At 33.7% G+C, this 26,008-nt stretch overlaps 1 protein-coding gene across 1 annotated transcript in view; it reads right to left on the bottom strand.

Annotated features, from left to right (window-relative positions):
• LOC139488564 (uncharacterized) overlaps positions 1–26,008 on the bottom strand; it is a 221,513-nt gene that overhangs the window by 58,210 nt on the left and 137,295 nt on the right. Inside the window, exons 51-61 of the mRNA XM_071274290.1 lie at positions 22,995–23,220; positions 22,385–22,472; positions 18,435–18,528; positions 17,786–17,947; positions 13,432–13,593; positions 9,463–9,630; positions 7,361–7,522; positions 6,216–6,392; positions 4,790–4,972; positions 2,071–2,238; positions 1,379–1,534 (exon numbers count right to left, since the gene is read on the bottom strand). Coding sequence (XP_071130391.1) covers positions 1,379–1,534; positions 2,071–2,238; positions 4,790–4,972; positions 6,216–6,392; positions 7,361–7,522; positions 9,463–9,630; positions 13,432–13,593; positions 17,786–17,947; positions 18,435–18,528; positions 22,385–22,472; positions 22,995–23,220 — 1,746 coding nt within the window. The remainder of the gene's footprint in view (positions 1–1,378; positions 1,535–2,070; positions 2,239–4,789; positions 4,973–6,215; positions 6,393–7,360; positions 7,523–9,462; positions 9,631–13,431; positions 13,594–17,785; positions 17,948–18,434; positions 18,529–22,384; positions 22,473–22,994; positions 23,221–26,008) is intronic.

Genomic DNA, 26,008 nt, shown 5'->3' with positions numbered 1-26,008 from the left:
CATTAAACAAGTGAAACTGGGAGCTACTGCTCACTGATGATACCCCCGCCGCAAGTGGATAATATTAATAGTGTAAAAATATGCAAGTGTTCGGTAAACAGGAAGTTGTTGAGTTATGAATCTGAAAACGCATCACACAGTATAGCTGACTTATAAAAATCCTGAAACCAAATTTCAGAAATCCTTGTATTGTAGTTCCTGAGAAAAATGTGACAAAAATTTTCAACTTGGCTACCATGTGTAAAATCATACAAGTGTTCGGTAAACAGGAAGTTGTCGAGTGATGAATCTGAAAACGCGTCACACGGTATAGCTGATTTATATAAATCTTGAAACCAAATTTCAGAAATCCTTGTATTGTAGTTCCTGAGAAAAATGTGACGAAAATTTTCAACTTGGCTATCATGTGTAAAATCATACAAGTGTTCGGTAAACAGGAAGTTGTCGAGTGATGAATCTGAAAACACGTCACACGGTATAGCTGACTTATATAAATCCTGAAACCAAATTTCAGAAATCCTTGTATTGTAGTTCCTGAGAAAAATGTGACAAAAATTTTCAACTTGGCTATCATGCGTAAAATCAGACAAGTGTTCGGTAAACAGGAAGTTGTCAAGTGATGAATCTGAAAACGCATCACACGGTATGGCTGACATATATAAATGTTGATACCAAATTACAGAAAGGGTGGATGTGTAGTTCCTGAGAAAAATGTGACGAAAGTTTCATGGGACGGACTGACTGACAGACAGAGGTAAAACAGTATACCCCCCTTTTTTAAAGCGGTGGTATAATAAAAAAAAAGATGCATTAAAGAAGAAATAAATTTACATGTACTTGACTATTGAAACTGTTCACTTTTATTTATCATTTCTGTTTTATAAAAAAACAATACCTTCTTGTTTGTTAAGGGACTTACTAGACTAGTTGGTTTAATGAATGGGTTAAACAGGTACCATGCAAAGATTAGAAAATGTTTATTTTTAAGGGGCACCTCATTTCAATATTGAAGTCTGTATTAAGGTATATGAATTCATCATTCATGTTTTATTTTTACTATTACAATTTGGTTGACCATTATGGAATTTTTATTTCACAAATGTTTATAGACATGCTCCTGTTGTCATACATGTCCACTTGTTTAAGACAAATCATTGGTCGTATAGGTACTGCATTATTTTCCATTTGCAATAGATTTGGAAACCGTGAACATAAATCCGCCATAGATTAGGAACTTACAAAACTTGCCACAGATAAGCATTGTAAAAAATCTGCCATAGATTTGGGATTACATGACGTCACATTTGCCATAGATTAGGAATCTGCAATAGTTTTGGAACCCACCATAGATTTGAGTCCTACATATATATATACATACTTTGACAAGCAGACTGTGATGTAGATGCTGTCTTGCTAGTATTTTGATTAACAGAACAGTTCAGACACATATCAGCATGTCTGTAGGGTTGGTATTGGGCAAACCCACAGGGTTCACAGTTATCTCCACTTATGTAGTGTCCTGGGTCACAATCTCCTGAAAGTAAAGAAAGGAAACAATTCATAGCATAGTCAACAGCAAATTCAAATACAAGTTTGAACTGAACTGACAGAACACCAAATAAAGATATAAAACTTGTTTTTCTTTTATTTCAGATTTTACAATACTTGAGGATTGACAAATATTTTTTCTATCCATGAAGAAATAACATCAAAATTGTGGTGCACACTGAATATGCAGGTTATTTTAAAGAGTGCACTACATTTTTTATGTTATTTCGAATAGACATAAAATATATCATTTCTTATAATTCAATTCTCAATTCCATTTTAATCCGGAGTAAACCATATTGATGACGTCACAGTCACATGACAAAATTATGTCTGTGAGCTGATAAACAAAACAATATCAGCCAACCAGAAAACGTGTTACATTCAAAATTAAATTATATAGATTTAAACATTTTGTCTAATGTGGCAAGGATTTCAGGAAAGATATGATTGACAAACAATAACTCAAATTAAGAGTCTGCATTTATTACATTGAAGTAACTAAATGGTTTATTAACTTACTAAGTGTGCAATTGTCAGGGTGTGTAGATCCCATTCCTTCTGTGGTCCAATCTTCTGAACAGTTATAGCACATTCCAAATTTCATAGTCATGTTTCCATTACTCCATGTTCCCCGAGGACAAGCTGAACAGGAAGTTCCATCATTCTGCTGACCTTCTTTACATACAACTGTTAGACAGAAGAAAATGGGTTAAAAACACAAAGCATGTTTTTTAACAACATACCCCTATAACAGGAACTAGAATCTGAAATGATTTCAAAATTTCACCCTTTTTTTAAGAAAGATTTGTTCAAAACATACTTTCATATGGTTAATAGATATCTCCATATCACTTCTGTATTGCACAGTTTCTCTAGATATCAAGGTACTATTCAAAAATCATGCAAAAATCATAACTAAAGGACTAGAAATCCATAAGAGTTGTCTCACATGAGTGAGGGATTTAAACTAGAGGCTCTAAAGAGCCTGTGTCGCTCACCTTGGTCTATGTGAATATTCAACAAAGGACACAGATGGATTCATGACAAAATTGTGTTTTGGTGATGGCGATGTGTTTGTAGATCTTACTTTACTGAACATTCTTGCTGCTTACAATTATCTCTATCTATAATGATTGGCCCAGTAGTTTCAGTGGAAAATGTTAGTAAAATTTACAAAGTTTATGAAAATTGTTAAAAATTGACTATAAAGGACAATAACTCCTTAGGAGGTCAATTGACCATTTCAATCATGTTGACTTATTTGTAAATCTTACTTTGCTGAACATTATTGCTGTTTACAGTTTATCCCTATCTATAATAATATTCAAGATAATAACCAAAAACAGCAAAATTTCCTTAAAATTACCAATTCAGGAGCAGCAACCCAACAATGGGTTGTCCGATTCATCTGAAAATTTAAGGGCAGATAGATCTTGACCTGATTATCAATAATATCCCATGTCAGATTTGCTCTAAATGCTTTGGTTTTTGAGTTATAAGCCAAAAACTGCATTTTACCCCTATGTTCTATTTTTAGCCGTGGCAGCCATCTTGGTTGGATGGCCAGGTTAACAGACACATTTTTTAAACTAGATACCCCATAGATGATTGTGGCCAAGTTTGGATTAATTTGGCCCAGTAGTTTTAGAGGAGATTTTTGTAAAAGTTAACGCAGGACGACGCCGACGCCGGACGACACCGACGCTGAACGACGCCGACGCCGGACGCCAAGTGATGAGAAAAGCTCACTTGGCCTTTCGGCCAGGCGAGCTAAAAACTGTAAAATTTCCTTAAAATTACCAATTCAGGGGCAGCAACCCAACAACGGGTTGTCCGATTCATCTGAAAATTTCAGGGCAGATAGATCTTGACCAAATAAACAATTTTACCCCGTTAGATTTGCTCTTGATGCTTTGGTTTTTGAGTTATAAGCCAAAAACTGCATTTTACACCTATGTTCTATTATTAGCTATGGCGGCCATCTTGGTTGGTTGACGGGGTCACCGGACACATTTTTAAAACTAGATACTCCAATGATGATTGTGGCTAAGTTTGGATTAATTTGGCCCAGTAGTTTCAGAGGAGAAGATTTTTGTAAAAGATTACTGAGATTTACGAAAAATGGTTAAAAATTGACTATAAAGGGCAATAACTCCTAAAGGGGTCAACTGACCTTTTCAGTCATGTTGACTTATTTGTAAATCTTACTTTGCTGAACATGATTGCTGTTTACAGTTTATCTCTATCTATAATAATATTCAAGATAATAACCAAAAACAGCAAAATTTCCATAAAATTACCAATTCAGGGGCAGCAACCCATCAACGGGTTGTCCGATTCATCTGAAAATTTCTGGGCAGATAGATCTTGACCTGATAAACAATTTTACCCCATGTCAGATTTGCTCTAAATGCTTTGGTTTTGAGTTATAAGCCAAAAACCACATTTTACCCCTATGTTCTATTTTTAGCCATGGCGGCCATCTTGGTTGGTTGACCGGGTCACCGGACACATTTTTTTAACTAGATACCCCAATGATGATTGTGGCCAAGTTTGGTTAAATTTGGCCCAGTAGTTTCAGAGGAGAAGATTTTTGTAAAAGTTAACGCCAGACGCCGGACGCCAAATGATGAGAAAAGCTCACTTGACCCTTCGGGCCAGGTGAGCTAAAAAGATATTGACTTTCCAACAATGCTTCTGTTTGATTTCCACTATCCACTTCAGTTTTTAAGATACAAGACAATTACAATGTATCTTTTTTAACATCATGTTCTATTTAGGAAATTTTGGTGGCCATGTTTACCATAAGATAGTTCACTGACATCAATCTAAACACACTGAAGTCATATCAAATATGGTTCACTGTAATTTATATTTTTGTTTCAGAGGCAAAGATCTTTGAAACAAAAATGTAAATAGGTCTTAAATTAAAAAAATCATTAAAGGGTTTACCCCAAGGGTTGACTGGGGTATAGAAATAGTAATCCTTTGGTCTTGATTATATGTGGGGGCTTTACTCATTGTTGAAGGCTGTTCAGTGACCTAATACGGTAGTTGTTTTAATTTCTGTGTCATTTGGTCTCTTGTGGAGAATTGTCTCATTGGCAATCATACCACATCTTCTTTATTCATAGTTGCCATAAAATAACTTGACTTCTTTGAAAAAGAAAAAGAAAATAACTTCATTACGTAATACAAACTCTTATTGATAAGCCATAGGACATAAATAAGAACTTACGGATACATTTGTCCAAACTAGTAGATTTCACATCCATAGTACCCTTCTGTGGACTGTTAGTATTAGCATTACAGGGTAAGCATGTAGTATCTGATTTTGGTAACTCATCTGGTTGATAGGTATCCATACCACAGTCTTTACAGGCTCCTGTGTTATCCAATATCTGACCTGCTTCACATTTACCTGTAATTACACTTGTATATGAACACAAAAGTATAATCAGAGAGACTTTCACATCAAAACTAGAGATTCTAAAGCAACTTCAACAATGGACGCTCTCAAGCATTTCAGACTAGAACATAATTTATGACTAAAATCTCTGTTTGTTGAACTGGCATTGATACTTTTTAATGAAGAGACTTGTAATTGTTTATAGACATTGTCTTGCTTATCATTTTTCTCTATATCTCTTTACAATTTTATAGGCCAATGATTTTATGTGGAAATGAGCATGAACTAATATTTCCTGAAATTTTATCTTAATCTTTAAAACAACTTTCCAAGAGACTAGGACCATAGCGTTACCAATTGTGCTATAGTTGTGTTTACATTTGAATTATGGTTCTGAGAAGTTTAAACTGTAAATTTTGTTTGGAATACTAATAATTGTTTAATTATATTTCATTAATTTCATCAACTTATTAAAAATGCATCATTCAAAACATAATTATTTTGAAATTATAAAATTCAATGCAGCTTTCTGCAACATTTACTTGATTTCTATACTGCATCCATGGTAATGATGGCACATTTGTATTGGTGGAGGAAGCCAGAGTATCTAAAATGACCTCAGACACTTAGCAGGAGACATAACAATTCTCGTCAATTAAGATTAAAGTCAAGTGCTTAGTAACTTTTTAACCCATCACATTCTGTATGTGCCTTTCCCAAATCAGCAGCCTATAGTCTAGTGATTTTCTTTGTCTCTTTTGGTTTTCTTAAAATCTTTTGTGATAAACTAGGCTGTTTAATATATCTCCATGAAATTGTTTTAATTTTTTTTTATGCTGGGCCTTTTATAGCTAATTTAATGGTAAGGGTTTTTCTCACTGTTGAAGGATGTACGGTTGCATTTAATTACTTATATCCACTTCATTTGAACTTTGGTGGATAGTTGTTTAGTTGGTAACTATGTCACATCACCTCATTCTTATGTAAGCATATCAATGCAGTCCTTACATAGCTATATCCAATAACCTTGTTTGTTTAATTAGTCCTCTTGTAGAAAAACTTGAACAGAAATAACTTTTGGGAATAAGCAACAAACATCAATATGTATTAGTCAAACATGTGGCATGTGTTTCACAAAGATATGCAAACATGCATATTATTTGTAAAAATATATGGGACTTGAATGCAAAAGAGTAATCAATAATTTATGTCTGAAATGATTAATATTATAGGAAAGAACCTTAGATTTTCTTACTTATTGAGCATTCGTCCATTGTTTTTCTTCCATCAAGTTCTGTCGTGTTACCACCTGTACAGTTCTGGCAGGGAAGTAATATCTCCCTTTCATTATTGCTACGATAAGATCCTCGTGGACACTTTCTGCATGTTTTTAATTCAGCAGACACAACTTCCATTCCAGGTTCACAGTAAACTAAACAAAAAATTAAATATCAGTAAATTAATTATTGTTTCAAACAAGCTTGAACTCAAATGTCACTTATGGTAAGGAATACTACTGAAGTTAAACATAGTTGATTAAATGAGATCATTTGTTTGATTGATTTATGCAAAGCAAAATTACTCACCTGCAATACTGACCATGATTGATTTAATCTTAATGTCTTAAAGACAAAGATATTAGTGCATATACTTAACATACTGAATTACCCATGTCTGTACCAAGTCAGAAATATGGCAGTAGTTTAGTGTTTGATTTTGACATTTTTTATGGAACCCCTTTTTAAATTTGCCTTTGCAGTGAATATTTTTGTTATACTCTGCCAGACAGACATGTACACCTTACAATCATTCAAAATATAAAATATGTTTGACCGTTAATTACAGTATATGTAAACTAGAGGTTTTAAAGAGCCTGTGTCACTCAGCTTGGTCTATGTGCATATTAAACAAAGGACACACATTATAGAACAGAATAGAATTCCTGACAAAATTTTCTTTTTTGGTGATGGTGATCTGTTTGTAGACCTTACTTTACTTAACATTCTTGTTGTTTACAATTATCTCAAACTTTAATGAACTTGGCCAAGTAATTTCTGAGGAAACAATTTTGTAAACATTGACAAAAATTTTTGAAAAAAAATAACTTAAAAGGGCAATAACTCTGGAAGGGGTCAATTGACTATTTAGATCATTTTGGCTTATTTGTAGAACTAACATTGCTGAACAATTTTGCTGTTCACAGTTTATCTTTATCAATAATAATATTCAAGACAATAACCAAAAACTGCAAAATTTCCTTAAATTTTTCAATTCCAGGGCAGCAACCGAACAAGGAGTCGTTTGATGCATCTAAAAATTTCAAGGCAGATAGATCTTGACCAGATGACCAATTTTACTATGTCTGTTAAAATTGTTGGCATCATTGTTCTTTCTACTTACAAGTGCAGTTATCTATATGGGTTCTTCCTAAAGCATCTGTCGTGTATGAGGTTGGGCACTCCTCACATTCATCCTGTAATTTTTCTGACTGATACCATCCAAAAGGGCACATCTCACACTCATTTGTGGTTGCATTACGAAAGTTTCCAGCATAACATATTTCTAAAGAAAGTATAGCAATAAAATTGAGATTGAAAACAACCAAACTATTTTAAGAGCAGATAACAATACATGTTTATTATTTTCTCTCCCAATCTCATGGCAATTATAACTGTTAAATGCTAAACTTTAATCAATATAAACAATAAATCGATAGTTATGTGTCTTCTTTTTATGATAAAAAGTTTCTATTTATTATTATGCATTTTTCTCTATCTTTTGTCTATCAACTAATCAAGACAATGTAAAGAGGTGATTACAATGTATTTAACTCTGCTTTCAAGGGCAGATCAAGCCATTTTTAAAAAGGGGGATCCAACCATAAGTCCCAATTCAAAAGCATTGATCGTTACCCCTCCCCCTTTTCCGAGATCTACCACTGCCTTTTATATGAATTAAGATTCTTGTCAGCTGAGTATCTTTTAAAAGCATTGTCAGTTAGTTATAAGCTTTCCTTTGAACTGTTTTTTGACAATTTGCATACTAAACACCTAATTGACACAAAATATCATAAGGACAATTATCATAAGGGGAATAGTTCCCAAGTTATAATGTGATAAATGTCATCTATTTTGTCAGGTCAATTTATTCATTTTGATCTTCCTATCTTAAAATGGCATAAGTTACTAAATCTTGTCCAGAAAGTTTACTAAAACTCTCAAATTTAATTTATTACATAATACTCAAGTTTCATCGGAACCAAACAAATCAATGGAATTGTATCAACATCTAATTTACCATCAATCTAAACCTCTGAAGACTGTGTAAACCCTGAAGTAAAATCCATAACGATTTTTTTCTGTTTGATTTCATATCCCAGTAGATACCGTTCCATACATTTTTAAGAAAATCAAATGATATGAGCACCCTTTGGTAATTTTTTTAACAATCTGTATTACAATTAAGTTCTAGCTCAAAACCGTAAGGAAAAACAAGATACAAGAAACCATGTTCCCTTTGTGGGACAGATTGATTAGAGGACAGAAAGGGGTAAAAACATCAAAATTTTATTACAGGGGCATAATGTAATTTTCAAATATAAAGCCTGGGTCCAGCCTTACGGGATAGCACGAACAGACGCCTAATGGATGAACATAAAAGTTGTCCATTGACAAAATTGTTATCTGTTGGGAGTCTGTTGATCTACTGACCAAAAAAAACGGAGGCGTAACGTAACGAATGCGTAACAGACACAAACTGGATATGCAACGTACGAGAAACAGAAACGTACCAGACAGAACAGATGTTGAACATACATCCAACGGACGAGTACCACATAAAACTAACACCTAACGGAAGCGTACTGGATAAAAGGGATAAACACGATATATGGAAAAATTAAAGGCGATAATAATAATACATGTAAATCGCATAAATATTCAAAATGTTTCTGTGTAACTGGTTTTGGTTTGTTCTTCAAAATGCAACCAAGGAGTGTCTGGTCTGAATAAGCGCTGCTTGATTATGAAGACAAGCCCTTACTCTAAGATCTATTATGAATAATAAGAACCTTAACCTTAAGAAATCCGACATACCAATAATTGGCATTTCTGAGACGAAATTTTCAATTGACATTTATCTGTTTTAGATCTGTTCATCATCCGTTTTATCCGTTATACCTCCAGTAGAAGTGTTTCACATTCATTCAACATCCTATTTATATGTTAAATGTCCGGTAGAAGTCTGTTGGTGAATTTATCTGCCAGACCTCCAACGGATACAAAACGGAAACGAAACAGATGAGTATGGTACAAAATTTTCCACCGGACAGAATGGACATCGACGGATAAAACGTACGCTAAATGGACAGGCAACATATATGGACGGACATCTAACGGATGTCTAATGGACATCAATGGATTGAAAAAAAGTTATCTGTTAGGCACCCGTTAAGGTGTGACCAAGGCTTAAGAGATTCATATAACAATGTATTATAAACTTACTTATTTTGCAGTCAGATGCCGAGGCTGATTTCTCTCCTTCTGTTGTATTTCCTGGCTTTACATCCTCACAACTTTTACACTGATCATCTTCCTGTGTCCTGTAGAAACCCCTTTCACATACTTTACAGGATCCATCTGATTGTAGTTCAGTTCCAGCATCACAATCCTCTGAGAAAGAAAACAAGTATGTCACTTCTCTACATTCTAGGCTGATTTATACTGAAGAATTGATTTTTAAGGTTTTGAGAAACAGTACGATTTGGTTCTGCTTAATCCTCTTTTGTTCACATATATTTATTGCATTTAATAAATCTGCTCTTTTTTATACTCTTCTTATATCTAGTGAAATAAAACAATATAAAGTATAACTCGGCACATGTGTTTTCCTTAATTAACCTGTGTTTACAAGGTAAAATGAATGTGTGCAATGGTAATCACAAGAGTGCACATGCTGAAATGTCTCGTCTTACTAATCAGTGATATTATGTTGATAGTCCTAAATATAAAGCTTTATTACAACTGTCACATAAACTTAATTAATCAAGAAAACTAAAGTGACCAATGAACCATGAAAATGAGGTCAAGGTCAGATGAACCATGCCAGGCAGGCATGTACAGCTAACAATTCTTCCATACAACAAATATAGTTGACCTGTTGCTTATAGTTTAAGAAAAACAGACCAAAACACAAAAACTTAATACTGAGCAATGAACCATGAAAATGAGGTCATGGTCAAATAAAACCTGTGCGACTGACAAAAAGATCATAAAATATTTCCATACACTAAATATAGTTGACCTATTGCAATAAGTATCAGAAAAGCAGACCAAAACTCAAAAACTTAACTTTGACTACTGACCCATGAAAATGAGGTCAAGGTCAGATGACACCTGCCAGCTAGACATGTACATCTTTCAATCATTCCATACATCAAATATAGTAGACCTATTGCATACAGCATAAGAAAAACAGACCAAAACACAACAAGAGTGCACACGCTGAAATTTCTCGCCTTCTATACTAATCATTGATATTATGTTGATAGTCCTAAGTATAAAGCTAAGCTTTATTACAACTGTCACATAAACTTAACATTAACCAAGATAACTTAACAAAGACCAATGAACCTTGAAAAAGAGGTCCAGGTCAGATGAACCATGCCAGGCAGACAGGTACACATACCTGCCAACTTTTGAAAATGCCCATGGGGGTTTTAGCGCGCGACAACAATTTCAAAGTTTAAAATTCTTTGCGACGACTATTTTGCGCGAAAAAGTGTCATTTTTGCATGATTTGTAAGATGAGCTTACATCCCTTTTTTTAAGTTTATTTGCATGATTCTAGTTATTATATCAGCAGAAAATATGAACATGTAGCTGTAAGACCAGGAATTATTTTCATGTGTAAGGATACTAAATAGTTGTTGACTTTTCCAATTTAAAATTATACACAAAGAAGGACTTTTATCAGGTTGGGAACAACACATAGGGATCCCCCCTCAATGTTAGGACATTAAAAACCACTTTTTAAGTACAAATGAGCATTCATATTATTTGAAGAAACTTTTCCCAAAGAACTGTACAGCTTATGATCTATCATTGTCTATCTGGTATTATATGGTCAACACATGTCCAAGAATTTTGATATGTTCTTGGCCTTATATCTTCTTTATTATTCAAAATAATAGGACTCTTCATTTAGAAAAGCTGTTCCAAGTATAATGTCAGAACTTCCCATTTTTAAGTCAAATCTACATTTTCCTATTTAATTTTTACAAGAGTGACCCCTTGACTAAGGGTTGTCCCTCATTTAAGGGATTCCTCATGTTGATGTGAGGGGGGGGGGGGGGGGGTTCCATGTGGAAAATAATGAAGAGTACATTATCCTTTAAATGATTGAATACATAAATAAAATTATGTTACAGTAAGTGTACATGTTATGTCAATAAATTAGTGAATAAACTACTATTTATTATATTCATGGTAGTACTGCATCATTGAAGTTTGTCAATCAGCCATGCTTTTATTCTTATTCAGTGTGAGAACCTCCTTGCAGTTGAAAAATCATTTGCCATGTTCACGTTTTTACAATTCTGACCAACAAACAGAGGAATACAACACAAGTTCAATATCTAGCATGTTAAAACAATCTTGAGAGAAAACGTTTTTGATTGGCTGATTAATTTGATCATGAGAAACGCACAATTTGATTGGCTGAACACGATTTTCCTCCATTGGACACAGTTCAAAATCGGGAACAACAATATTTTTCGTGTAAATTTTCACCAAATCGTGTTTTAGAGGGTTTTTCAGGAACACGATCGTGCAATCGTGACAAAGGGTCAAAATCGTGTAGTACACGCCTAAATCGTGAAAGTTGGCAGGTATGGGTACAGCTAACAATGCTTCTATACAACATATATATATAGTGAAAATGTGGTCACGGTTAAATAAAACCTGCTCGACTGACATAAAGATCATAAAATATTTTCATACACCAAATATAGTTGACCTATGGCATATAGCATTAGATAAAAAAACCAAAACTCAAAAACTTAACTTTGACCACTGAACCATGAAAATGAGGTCAATGTCACATGACATCTGCCCGCTAGACATGTACACTTAACAATCATTCCATACAACAAATATAGTAGACCTATTGCATATGGTATGAGAAAAACAGACCACAAACACAAAAATTTAACTATAACCACTGAACCATGAAAATGAGGTCAAGGTCAGATGACACCTGCCAGTTGGACATGTACACCTTACAGTCCTTCCATACACCCATATACTAGCCCTATTACTTATAGTATCTGAGATATGGACTTGATCACCAAAACTTAACCTTGTTCACTGATCCATGAAATGAGGGCAAGGTCAAGTGAAAACTGTCTGACAGACACGAGGACCTTGCAAGGTACGCACATATCAAATATAGTTATCCTATTACTTATAATAAAAGAGAATTCAACATTACAAAAAGTTTGAACTTTTTTTTCAAGTGGTCACTGAACCATGAAAATGAGGTCAAGGACATTGGACATGTGACTGACGGAAACTTTGTAACATGAAGTATCTATATATAAAGTATGAGGCATCCAGGTCTTCCACCTTCAAAAATAGCCGCCGGATCACTATCCCTATGTCGAGCTTTCTGCAACAAAAGTTGCAGGATCGACAAAAACTGAACCACAACCACTGAACCTTGAAAATGAGGTCAAGGTCAGATGACACCTGCCAGTTGACATGTACACCTTACAGTCCTTCCATACACTGAATATACTAGACCTATTGCTTAAAGTATCTGAGATATGGACTTAACTACCAAAACTTAACCTTGTTCACTGATTCATGAAATGAGGTCGAGGTCAAGTGAAAACTGTCTGACGGGCATGAGGACCTTGCAAGGTTGTATAGTTATCATATTACTTTTAATAAAAGAGAATTTAACATTACAAAAAATCTTTTTTTTTTTCAAGTAGTCACTGAACCATGAAAAAGAGGTCAAGGACATTGGACATGTGACTGACGGAAACTTCGTAACATGAGGCATCCATATACAAAGTATGAAGCATCCTGGCCTCACGGTCATAAAACTTTCGAGCATGATTTTTGTACTCAGACTCGAAAATCAACCTATCAAATTGCTGGATTTCATGTTTCGAGCATGATTTTTGTGCTCAGAGCACTGAGCAAAGTTTTATGCCTTTAACCCCATGTCTTCCACCTTCTTAAATATAAAGCTTTTAAGAATTAGCTAACACCGCCGCCGCTGGATCACTATCCCTATGTCGAGCTTTCTGCAACAAAAGTTGCAGGCTCGACAAAAAACTATGCTCAAACGTAATGATTTTTATTGCAAATGTAATGCACTGTCTTACTTAAAGGTGTTATCTGAAAGACTTTCGATTCAGTAGAAATATGCAGGGAACTGGCTTTATAACTATAAATTATACATACTATAGCAGCTTTCAGAAGAATTGGATCCTTTCTGACTAGTTTTCATCCCCAGAGGGCATGAATAGCAAAATTCCTGTCCACTCATGTCCTGATAGTGATGTCGTTCACATTGTGCACAAACAGAATTACCAATATCATAATACTGACCAGGTTCACAGTCATCTGAAGAGAAATAAAACAATGTACACTCTCATGCTAATTTAATTTGTTTTCCATAGTAGATCGGAGTATTCTTGCATATTTGTCTTTTAATGAAAAGGATTCATGTATAGGGAGAGGCTATCAGATTAACAGCAAACCTGATTTTTCAGCATGTAAATAGTATTGCAAATATGGACCTCACAGCAAGATCAAATAAAAAATTAAAAAATTTTGAAGGGTTCAGAAATTGAAAGGCCAAAATCAATCTTAATATCACTTTTCACTACTTAACCCTTTCACCGATTGCTGCCCAGACAGAAGCTACTCCTAGACGATGGCTTCCCTGGCTACTTTTACTCCAAGTGGGAGATCTTCATAATAAATATCAACAAGAGGCTCTCAAGAGCCTGAATCGCTCACCTGAATTTTTTTGGTTTAATCTCTAATCAATGATTATTTTGGCTTTTCAATTTATTTAAATGTTCTTTGAATCGTCCTATTTTCTTCAAAAGCAAAAAAAAAAATCATTTTCTCCTATGTTCTATTTTACCCATAGGAGCTATGTTTCTTGACATACAAGGAAATGAAATATAAAATTTATACTAGATACTCTGAAACTCTAAAACTCATTTAGCCTAAGTTTGGCTGAAATTGATACAGCAGTTTCAAAGGAGAAGATTTTTTAAAGTAAGTCAACATGATGAACAAATTGTGAAAAAAGTCTTTAAAGGGCAATAACTCCTTAAGAGGTCAATTGACAATTTTGGTCAAATTGACTTATTTGTAGATCTTACTTTGCTTAACATTTTTGCTATTAATAGTTTATCTGTATCTATAATAATATTCAAGATATTGACCAAAAACTGCAAAATTTCCTTAAAATTACCAATTAAGTGGCAGCAACCCAACAATGGTTTGTTTGATTCATCTGAAAATTTCAGGGCTGATAGATCTTGACCTAATGAACATTTTTACCCCATGTCAGATTTGCTCTAAATGCTTTCGTTTTTGAGATATAAGCCAAAAACTGCATTTGACCCCTATGTTCTATTTTCAGTAACGGCGGCCATGTTTTTTGACGGATCAAAAATCAAAGCACACACTTTGTGCAGGATAAGCTAAGGAACAATCATGCTAAGTTTCATCCAAATCCATTCAGCAGTTTCAGAGGAGAAGATTTTTTAAAGTTAGCAAATATGATGAACAAATTGTGAAAAATTGTCATTAAAGGACAATAACCCCTTAAGGGGTCAATTGACAATTTTGGTCTTATTAACTTATTTGTAGATCTTACTCTGCTGATCATTTTTGCTGTTTACAGTTTATCTTTATCTATAATAATATTCAAGATAATGACCAAAAACTGCAAAATTTCCTTAAAATTACCAATTAAGTGGCAGCAACCCAACAATGGTTTATTTGATTCATCTGAAAATTTCAGGGCTGATAGATCTTGACCTAATGAACATTTTTACCCATTTGTCAGATTTGCTCTAAATGCTTTCGTTTTTGAGATATAAGCCAAAAACTGCATTTCACCCCTATGTTCTATTTTAAGTAACGGCGGCCATGTTTTTTGACGGATCAAAAATCGAAGCACACACTTTGTGCAGGATACTCTAAGGAACAATCATGCTAAGTTTCATTCAAATCCATTCAGTAGTTTCAGAGGAGAAGATGTTTGAAAAATTGTTAACGACGACGACGACGACGGACGCCAAGTGATGAGAAAAGCTCACATGGCCTTTTAGGCCAGGTGAGCTAATAAAAACCTGTTTGTAGATATTTGTGTATTTATTTTATTCACTAACACCATGTTTACAGTTTTGTTTATGTTTTCTTCATAAAATATTCAAATTTTCCAATTTTCGGCATTATATAGGTGAAATTCTCAAAATTCTGCTCTTTCACCCCTAATCGTAATTTTTTAACCCAAAACGGCAAAATTTTGAAAAAATTTATGAGGCTGTACAAATTCCTCACACTGAACGATGTCCATTCCAAGTGTTTTGTACAAAAAACAACATTTTATGTCAAAAAAGTATACTAGTTTGGCTTCAATTCTTCCATATTTTTTCAAAAAAAATGTTCCCTCATTTCAAATTCTCGTAAATTCCGTAAATTTCCTCTGATTTTGACACGGTTTTCAACAAACGGAAGCGTCATGTTTACACTTTAATCCGGGTATTCATCAAAGAAAGATAACTCATGTTTGCACTGTTTTGAGCGGGAAATATAAAAGATGTATTCTGATCCCGGTAAAACGGGACTCATCGTCAGCTGTCTGAAGCGTAAATCCCGGTAAACCGGGACTCATCGGCGAAAGGGTTAAAGGTCTACCTGCTGCATTTTATGCACCTGTCCCAAGTCAGGAGCCCGTTGTTCAGTAGTTGTCATTTGTTGGTGTAGTTCATAAGTGTTTCTCTTTCTTGTTTTTTATTTAGATTTATAACATTGGATTGTTATACCCTAGTGATTTTGGGTTCCTTTATAGCTTGTTGTTAGATGTGAGCCAAGGCTCTGTGCTAAAGACATCTTTTTTAACCAAAAGTTGTTAACTTTTTATACATTGTGACTTGGAGAGTTGTATCATTGGCACTTATACCACAACTTTTTTTATTTATATCTTCAACTGAACAAATAACTAGAGGCTCTTAAAAGCCTGTGTCGCTCACCTTGGTCTATGTGCATATTAAACAAAGGACACAGATGGATTCATGACAAAATTGTGTTTTGGTGATGGTGATGTGTGTGAAGATCTTACTTTACTGAACATTCTTGCTTCTTACATTTATCTCAATTTATAATGAACTTGGCCCATTAGTAACAGAGGAAAATATTTTGTTTAAATTTACAAAACTTTACAAAATTTACAAAATCATTAAAAATTGACTATAAAGGGAGTGGTCCATGTTGACTTATTTGTGGATCATACTTTGGTTAACATTATTGCTGATCTCTATCTGTAATGATATTCAAGATAATAACCAAAAACAGCAAAATTTCCTAAAAATTACCAATTCAGGGGCAGCAACCCAACAACCGATTGTCAGATTAATCTGAAAATTTTAGGGCAGATAGATCTTGACTTGCAAAACAAACTTGCAACCCCAATGTCTCAATTGCTCTTAATGCTTTGGTTTCAGAGTTGTAAGCCAAAATGTACATTTTACCCCCATGTTTCATTTTTAGCCATGGCGGCCATCTTGGTTGGTTGGCAGGGTCAACGCACACATTTTTTAAAACTAGATACCTCAATGATGATTATGGCCAAATATGGTTTAATTTGGACCAGTAGTTTCAGAGGAGAAGATTTTTGTAAAAGATTACAAAAAATTATGAAAAATTGGTAAAAATGACTATAAACGGCAATAACCCCTTAAGGGGTCAACTGACCATTTTAGTCATATTAACTTATTTGTAGATCTTACTTTGTTGAACATTATTGCTGTTTACAGTTTATCTCTATCTATAATAATATTCAAGATAATAGCCAAAAAACGGTATAATTTCCTTAAAATTGCCAATTCAGGGGCAGCAACTCCACAACCAGTCGTCCAATTCGTCTGAAAATTTCAGGGCAGATAGATCTTGACCTGATGAACAATTTTACGCCAGATTTGCTCTAAATGCTTTGGTTTCAGAGTTATAAGCCAAAATCTACATTTTTCCCTATGTTCTATTTTTAGCCATGGCGGCCATCTTGGTTGGTTGGCCAGTTCACGCCACACATTTTTAAAACTAGATACCCCAATGATGATTGTGGCCAAGTTTGGTTTAATTTGGCCCAGTAGTTTCCGAGGAGAAGATTTTTGTAAAAATTAAAGACGACGGACGACAACGCTGGACGCAAAGTGATGAGAAAAGCTCACTTGGCCCTTCGGATCAGGTGAGCTAATAAAAACTTAATAGTGAAAATCAAACTTGACCTTCATTTAAATTTAGTCACAGGAGACAACATACTTTTTTTTAAAACATCTAAATTTGAAAAGATTTTGGCAAAAAAATTTTAAATTATTGCACAGACACTGTTTGGCAACCAATTATTATAAAACAGTATTTTCCTTAAAAAATCTGGTATAAAAGCATATTCAAACTTGAATAATTACTACATACATGTATATACTGAACAGGAGAAAAAACATAACAATTTTTGTTATGTTTCTTAAAATCCAACACATTACCAATGATAAATATAATGATAGAAACTTACCTATACAGTCAGCAGATGAATTTGATCCATAGGTGAGTGTAGTTTTAGGAGGTTCACATGATGTACAAACTTTTTGTCCTACATTAGGTTGGTATGATCCAATTGGACAGAACTCACACGACATTGTTGTGTCATTTCTATATGTTCCTTTTCCACACATAACTATAAAAAAAGAACATGATTCACACAAAAAGTAACATTTATCAGAATATACAAACTGCTCTTAAAGTAGACCAGCAAAACCAAGATGAAATCAAAAATTTAATTTAAAAAGCAATATTTGTATTTATATCAAATATCAGAAATACAAATGAATATTGGCCTATTGGGTTATGAAGGATGTACTTGGGTTAAATTAAAAAAAATCTAGAATTTAAAATAGACAATTAAGTCAGAAATGTTTATTATATATTATTCGTGGGTTGTAGTTCTTAGCATTGAGTATGAGTCTCATCAAACTTAAATAAAGAAAACTTTAAGAAAATGAAAATTGGACCGACAGAAAGACGGAAGATCAAGGGTGACACTTAATGCCTTTATATACATTGCCTAAGACCAGGGCATAAAGAATTGCTAAAAATGTCTATACACATGATTGTTATGTAACAGATAATTTTAGGTAAATTAATACTAAAATGTTAAAACTTACCACAAGTATCACCAACAACAGTGTAGCCAGAAGGACAAGAAGGATTTTCATCTACAGTAACTGAATCCTCTTCCAGCTTTGCACCTGCTACATTCTAATATAAAATGTAACATATATGTTTGATTAAGAGACTCACGTACAACATGCACATGCAAATCATAAGATATCATAGCAAGTGAAACTGCGAGCTACTGCTCACTGATGATACCCCCTCCGCAAGTGGATAATATTAATAGTGTAAAAATATGCAAGTGTTTGGTAAACAGGAAGCTGTTGAGTGATGAATCTGAAAACTCATCACACGGTATAGCTGACTTATATAAATCCTGAAACCAAATTTCAGAAATCCTTGTATTGTAGTTCCTGAGAAAAATGTGACGAAAATTTTCAACTTGGTTATCATGTGTAAAATCATACAAGTGTTCGGTAAACAGGAAGTTGTCGAGTGATCAATCTGAAAACGCATCACACGGTATAGCTGACTTAGATAAACCCTGAAACCAAATTTAAGAAATCCTTGTATTGTAGTTCCTGAGTAAAATGCGACGAAAAATATTCATGGGACGGACTGACTGACGGACTGACTGACGGACTGATGGAAGGACAGACAGAGGTAAAACAGTATACCCCCCTTTTTTTAAAGCGGGGGTATAATTAACCACATAGGATAAATGTAACTATAAGTCAACATATGGCTTTCAATAACCACCATAACAGTTTCAGTTTTTGAGATATAAGCCAAAAACTGCATTTAACCCCTATGTTCTATTTTTAGACATGGGGGCCATAAATTTTGACAAAACAGAAAACCAAAACACAAACTTTATTCAGATACCCTAAGCATCATTCAAGCTGCATCATTTTACCCAGTGTCAAAAATTTGCTCTAAATGCTTTACTTTCACCCTATGTTCTACTTTTAGCCATGTCAGCCATCTTGGTTGGTTGGCCGGGTCATTGGATACATTGTTGAAACTAGATACCACAATGATGATTGTGGCCAAGTTTGGTTAAATTCAGCCCAGTAGTTTCAGAGGAGAATATTTTTCTAAAAGTTAATGTAAGACAACAACGACAGACGCTAGGTTGACGAGAGAAGCTCACTTGGCCATGTAGGCCAGGTGTGCTAAAAAATAACTAATTTGTGATGGAAAGTTTAAAGAAAAATTGTACTCTTAATTCAAAAGCAACTCTTACTACAATCAAAACAATGCTTACATAGAGTTTGTTTTCAGACATAAAAGACTCCGACAAACAGTGTTAAATATGGAAAACAGCAGTAAGAAATATTTGTTTTTCCTGAACAGAATTTGAACTCAAATCTTCTGTGACAATTTCCTAGCTGATACACAAGATAGAACATCTAAAAGCCACTAGGTCATTAGACACAGCAAAGGAAGTGCTATCATTATTTCAAGTTCATTCAGAAAGAAAATACCAGAAAGCAGTAAAATTATATATACCCAGTATATCTTTTAAAAAACAAAATAGTTCCTATGCATAGATGTAACTTAAACTAGAGGCTCTTAAGAGCCTGTGTCGCTCACCTTGGTTTATGTGTATATTAAACAAAGGAAATAGATGGATTCATCACAAAATTGTGTTTTGGTGATGGTGATGTGTTTGTAGATCATACTTTACTGATCATTTTTGTTACTTACAATTTTCTCTATCTGTAATGAACTTGGCCCTTTAGTTACAGAGGAAAAAACTTTGTAAAAACTTACCAAAATTTACCAAATTAATGAAAAATGTAAAAAAATGACTATAAAGGGCAATAACTCCTTAAGGGGTCAACTGACCATTTTGGTCATGTTGACTTATTTGTAGATCTTAATTTGCTGAACATTATTGCTGTTTACAATTTATCTCTATCTATAATAGTATTCAAGATAATAACCAAAAACGGCTAAATTTCTTTTAAAATTACCAATTGGGGGCAGCAACCCAACAACCAGTTGTCCAATTCATCTGAAAATTTCAGGGCAGATAGATATTTACTAGATAAACAAGTTCAACCCTGTATGATTTGCTTTAAATGCTTTGGTTTCAGAGTTACAAGCCAAAATCTACATTTTACCCCTTATGTTCTATTTTTAGCCATGGTGGCCATCTTTGTTGGTTGGCCGTGTCACCGCACACAGTTTTTAAACTAGATACCCTAATTATGATTTTTGCTAAGTTTCGTTAAATTTGGTCCAGTAGTTTCAGAGGAGAAGATTTTTGTAAAAGATAACAAAAATTTATAAAAAAATTGGTAAAAAATGACTGTTAAGGGCAATAACTCCTTAAGGGGTCAACTGATCATTTTCATCATGTTGACTTATTTGCAGATCTTTTCAAGATAATAACCGAAAACGGACAAAATTTCCTTACAATTACCAATTTAGGGGCAGCAACCCAACAACCCATTGTCTGATTCATCTGAAAATTACAGGGCAGCTAGATCTTGACCTAATAAACAATTTAACCCCGACAGATTTGCTCTAAATGCTTTGGTTTCAGAGTTATAAGCCAAAATCTACATTTCACCCCTTATGTTCTATTTTTAACCATGGTGGTCATCTTTGTTGGTTGGCCAAGTCACCGCACACAGTTTTTAATTTAGATACCCTAATTATGATTTTGGCTAAGTTTCGTTAAATTTGGTCCAGTAGTTTCAGAGGAGAAGATTTTTGTAAAAATAACAAAAATTTATAAAAAATTGGTAAAAAATGACTGTTAAGGGCAATAACTCCTTAAGGGGTCAACTGATCATTTTTATCATGTTGACTTATTTGTAGATCTTTTCAAGATAATAACCGAAAACGGACAAAATTTCCTTAAAATTACCAATTTAGGGGCAGCAACCCAACAACCCATTGTCTGATTCATCTGAAAAATTCAGGGCAGCTAGATCTTGACCTAATAAACAATTTAACCCCGACAGATTTGCTCTAAATGTTTTGGTTTCAGAGTTATAAGCCAAAATCTACATTTTATACCTTATGTTCTATTTTAGCCATGGCGGCCATCTTGGTTGGTTGGCTGGGTCACCGAACACAATTTTTAAACTAGATACCCTAATTATGATTTTGGCTAAGTTTCATTAAATTTGGTCCAGTAGTTTCAGAGGAGAAGATTTTTGTAAAAGATAACAAAAATTTATGAAAAATTGGTAAAAAATTACTGTTAACGGCAATAACTCCTTAAGCGGTCAACTGATCATTTTGATCAAGTTGACTTATTTGTAGATCTTACTTTGCTGAACATAATTGCTGCTTACAGTTTATCTCTATCTATAATAATTTTTTAGATAATAACCGACAACAAACAAATTTCCTTAAAATTACCAATTCAGGGGCAGCAACCCAACAACCCATTGTCTGATTCATCTGAAAATTTCAGGGCAGATAGATTTTGACCTAATAAACAATTTTACCCCATCTCAGATTTGCTCTAAATGCTTTGGTTTCAGAGTTATAAGCCAAAATATACATTTTACCCCCTATGTTCTATTTTTAGACATGGTGGCCATCTTGATTATTTTGGCGGGTCACCGGACACAATTTTTTAACTAGATACCCCAATGATGATTGTGGCCAAGTTAGGTTAAATTTGGCCCAGTAGTTTCAGAGGAGAAGATTTTTGTAAAAGTTTACGGACGACGGACGCCAGAAGCAAAGTGATGAGAAAAGCTCACTTGGCAAAAGGCCAGGTGAGCTAAAAATGTTAGAATTATTCTTGTAATTTTGGTATCAAATGAAAGTTGAATGACTGGTAATGATTATTGCAGATCACTTTTTGACTGATTATTTAAATAATAAAAAAATGATGCCTCTGCATGCATGTAACATTATACTTTTGTCAATATATAAAGGGGTATAACTCCAGAACATTGGAAATGATGCCACCCAAATTTGGACTTGATCTGTGTTTTGTTGTAATAAACATTGTGTATAACCTTCTTACATTAAAATTGAGTCCTTCTTCCTGCAGTATGAAAATCAACATAGCTTCCTTCACTGTGTATGTTTTACTAGTTCTTTGTATTTTTTGACTGGAAAGAAAAATTATAAGCATTTTAAAGTGTATTAAACAATTTCAAGCTTTAGGCATGTAATTTGATTGAAATGACCTAAATTATTTCTATAAAAACATAAGTTTGTCCTAAATCCAATTTTTTCATTAGGACAAATAGCTCTCACTTTAGGTCATGCTTGGCTTGACCCTTCAAAAGAAGCCAAGAAATATTTCAAAAAAATTGCCTTGTTAACAAGGTAAGTTTTAAAAGCTTAAGCTATTGTCAAACAAGAATTACCTGAAAGGCAGATGTAAACATAGCTCAACACATATTACTCAACATAATCTACCTGCAGACAAATGTAAAATAATTCCTTTTTAAAGAGGGCAAGAAAAAAATTGAAATTTTGTACCCAATTCAGGGCTTTATAGATGCAACCAGCAGTTACTACACATTCTCTGAAACCTTCATGTTTAACATATATACTGTTAGAGAGGACCTTGTTTACAAAATTTTAGCAGCAAGGAAAAAGTAACAGTGTTATATGTCTATACTTACGATAGTCCAGGCAAGGTAAAACTAACATCTGCATATGTGCCTCTACATTCAGCATTCCATACACACTGAGAACCACACCATAGTAATCCAGGCCATTTGTTAGGAAGATTGGTCTTTAGCTTATCCCCTAAAGTTGTGTTGATGTTTTCTTTAAATGCATCAATACAAATTACCGCAAATTTGTAAGTGATCTTAATAGTTAAAGCTATTGTCTGAGTCTGATTACCTATAAAAAAATAATTTTGTGTTAATAAAGATAGAAATATTATGGATAGTAAAATATATGCAAGCAATCCCACAACTTTTCATAATGTGGATGACCTTCAGCTGTTACCTTATCATTGAAACAGTTCAGAGCTCTCCTCGTTCCATAACTCTAAGCATTTGATAGATTTGTTATAAAACTGATCGGAGCTCTATTATACCTATATGCTTTATCTCATAAGTTATGTTTTATCATTGGCTATTTACTTATAAATTAACCTGACTTTGAGATCTCTAAATAGTAGATTTTTAAAACATTAGTGAGGTTTAAATGTTTTGTATGGACCCGCCTTGTGTCCAAAAAAGTTTTCAATAAACACATTTCTGTTTTACTTTCCCTTAGACCTTTAAGCACCTTGAGATTGTTGGAAGAAAACATACATGAGAGATACCAGTATATGCCCCAAATTTTTTTATTTGGATCACTAAGTCCAAGAAAAAAACCTTCAAATATGGGTAATTCACAAAGTAAAACACAAGTGAGAAAGATAGAAAATGATAAAATAAGTAGTAATCTCAATCAAATCTAAGGTAATAAATTATGGAGATTTGTCCTTATTTTCTGTATGATAGCAACCAAACAAAACAAGTAAAGAAAAACATCTACTATTTATTCACTATTGAACACTTGAGGCCAACCAGACAATATAAACCTTTCCCTTTTATAGACACTAGACATTATCTAACTGGAAAATCATGTTGCAGTGCAAACTTAATTGTCTCACCTGCAACCATGGCAATGATTGATTCTATGATGAAAGTCATAAAGATAAAAGATTTTACTACCAAGTATCACATTCAGTTTAACAAGTATAGTTGACCTTTTGATTAGAGTACCTCAGAAACAGATTTAATCAGGAAAACATAATATTGAATAATGAAAATAAGGTCAAGGTCAAATACAAATTAACTGCCAAACAAACATGTTAATCTTACAATAATTCCATGCATCAAATATATTTGACCTATTGTTTGAACTAGAGGCTCTTAAAAGCCTGTGTCACTCACCTTGGTCTATGCCTATACATTATTGTAACATGTATTAAACAGTTTATCTCTATCTATAATAATCTTCAAGATAATAACCAAACAGCAAAATTTCCTTAAAATTACCAATTCAGGGGCAGCAACCCAACAACCGGTTGTCAGATTAATCTGAAAATTTCAGGGCAGATAAATCTTGACCTGGTAAACAATTTTACCCCATGTCAGATTTGCTCTAAATGCCTTGGTTTTTGAGTTATAAGCCAAAAACTGCATTTTACCCCTATGTTCTATTTTTAGCCATGGCGGCCATCTTGATTGGTTGGCCGGGTCAACAGACACATTTTGTAAACTAGATACCCAAATGATGATTGTGGCCAAGTAAGGTTAAATTTTGCCCAGTAGTTTCAGAGGAGAAGATTTTTGTAAAAGATTAGAAAAAATTACGAAAAATTGGTAAAAAATGACTATAAAGGGCAATAATTCCTCAAGGGGTCAACTGACCATTTGAGTCATATTAACTTATTTGTAGATCTTACTTTGCTGAACATTATTGCTGGTTACAGTTTATCTCTATCTATAATTGTATTCAAGATAATAGCCAACCAGATGCTCCGCAGGGCACAGCTTTATACGACCGCCGAGTTTGAACCCTGAACGATTGGGGCAAGTATGGACACAACATTCAAGCTGGATTCAGCTTTAAATTTGAATTGTGATTAAATAGTTGACACAGCATAGGTTTCTGACACAGAATGAATGTGGTCTAATGAACTTAAAATTCTTTTTTTTCCTTTGAGCAATTCACTATGCTGTTAAATATTAATCCTCTCAAAAAAATGTATGAAGAAATTTTCTTTTTATTTATGAAATCTGAAATGAAAAAAGGTGCTTGTTATCACTGAATGGTAAAGATTGTTTTAATTTATCAGTTGGTAGTAAAAGTGAATATACATTGTATATTGTATAAAACAATGATTTAAGTTGATTCAACTACTATTCTGGACAAAGAAAGATAACTCCAATCAATTGAAAATTTCTTGCTATTGCACAATATTGTGCAATTAGATATTTCTTGCTATTGCGCAATACTGTGCAATTGAAGATTTCTTGCTATTGCACAATACTGTGCAATTGAAAATTTCTTGCTATTTCACAATACTGTGCAATTAGATATTTCTTACTATTGCGCAATACTGTGCAATTGAAGATTTTTTGCTAATACTGAATACTGTGCAATTGAAAATTTCTTGCTATTGCACAATACTTAATATAATAATTTTGGATCCTGATTTGAACCAACTTGAAAACTGGGCCCATAATCAAAAATCTAAGTACATGTTTAGATTCAGCATATCAAAAAAGCTCAAGAATTCAATTTTTGTTAAAATCAAACTTAGTTTAATTTTGGACCCTTTGGACTTTAATGTAGACCAATTTGAAAACGGGACTAAAAATTAAGAATCTACATACACAGTAAGATTTGGCATATCAAAGAACCCCAATTATTCAATTTTTTATGAAATCAAACAAAGTTTAATTTGGACCCGATTTGGACCAACTTGAAAACTGGGCCAATAATCAACAAGAGGCTGTCACAACGACAGCAAACCGGATTTATTTACATTTATTTGTGTCCTGGCAATATCACAAGAACCATTACTGATGAATGGTGAAAGTGAAAATCATCAATATCAAATTTGATCTCCATTTTGTCATCAGTATCAACATTTTGAAATAATAATATTTGAAAAGCTTAGATTGAA

The sequence above is a fragment of the Mytilus edulis genome, chromosome 9 (assembly GCF_963676685.1).
Source record: "Mytilus edulis chromosome 9, xbMytEdul2.2, whole genome shotgun sequence".
NCBI lineage: Eukaryota > Metazoa > Mollusca > Bivalvia > Mytilida > Mytilidae > Mytilus > Mytilus edulis.
This window is presented reverse-complemented; position numbering and strand designations above follow the sequence as displayed.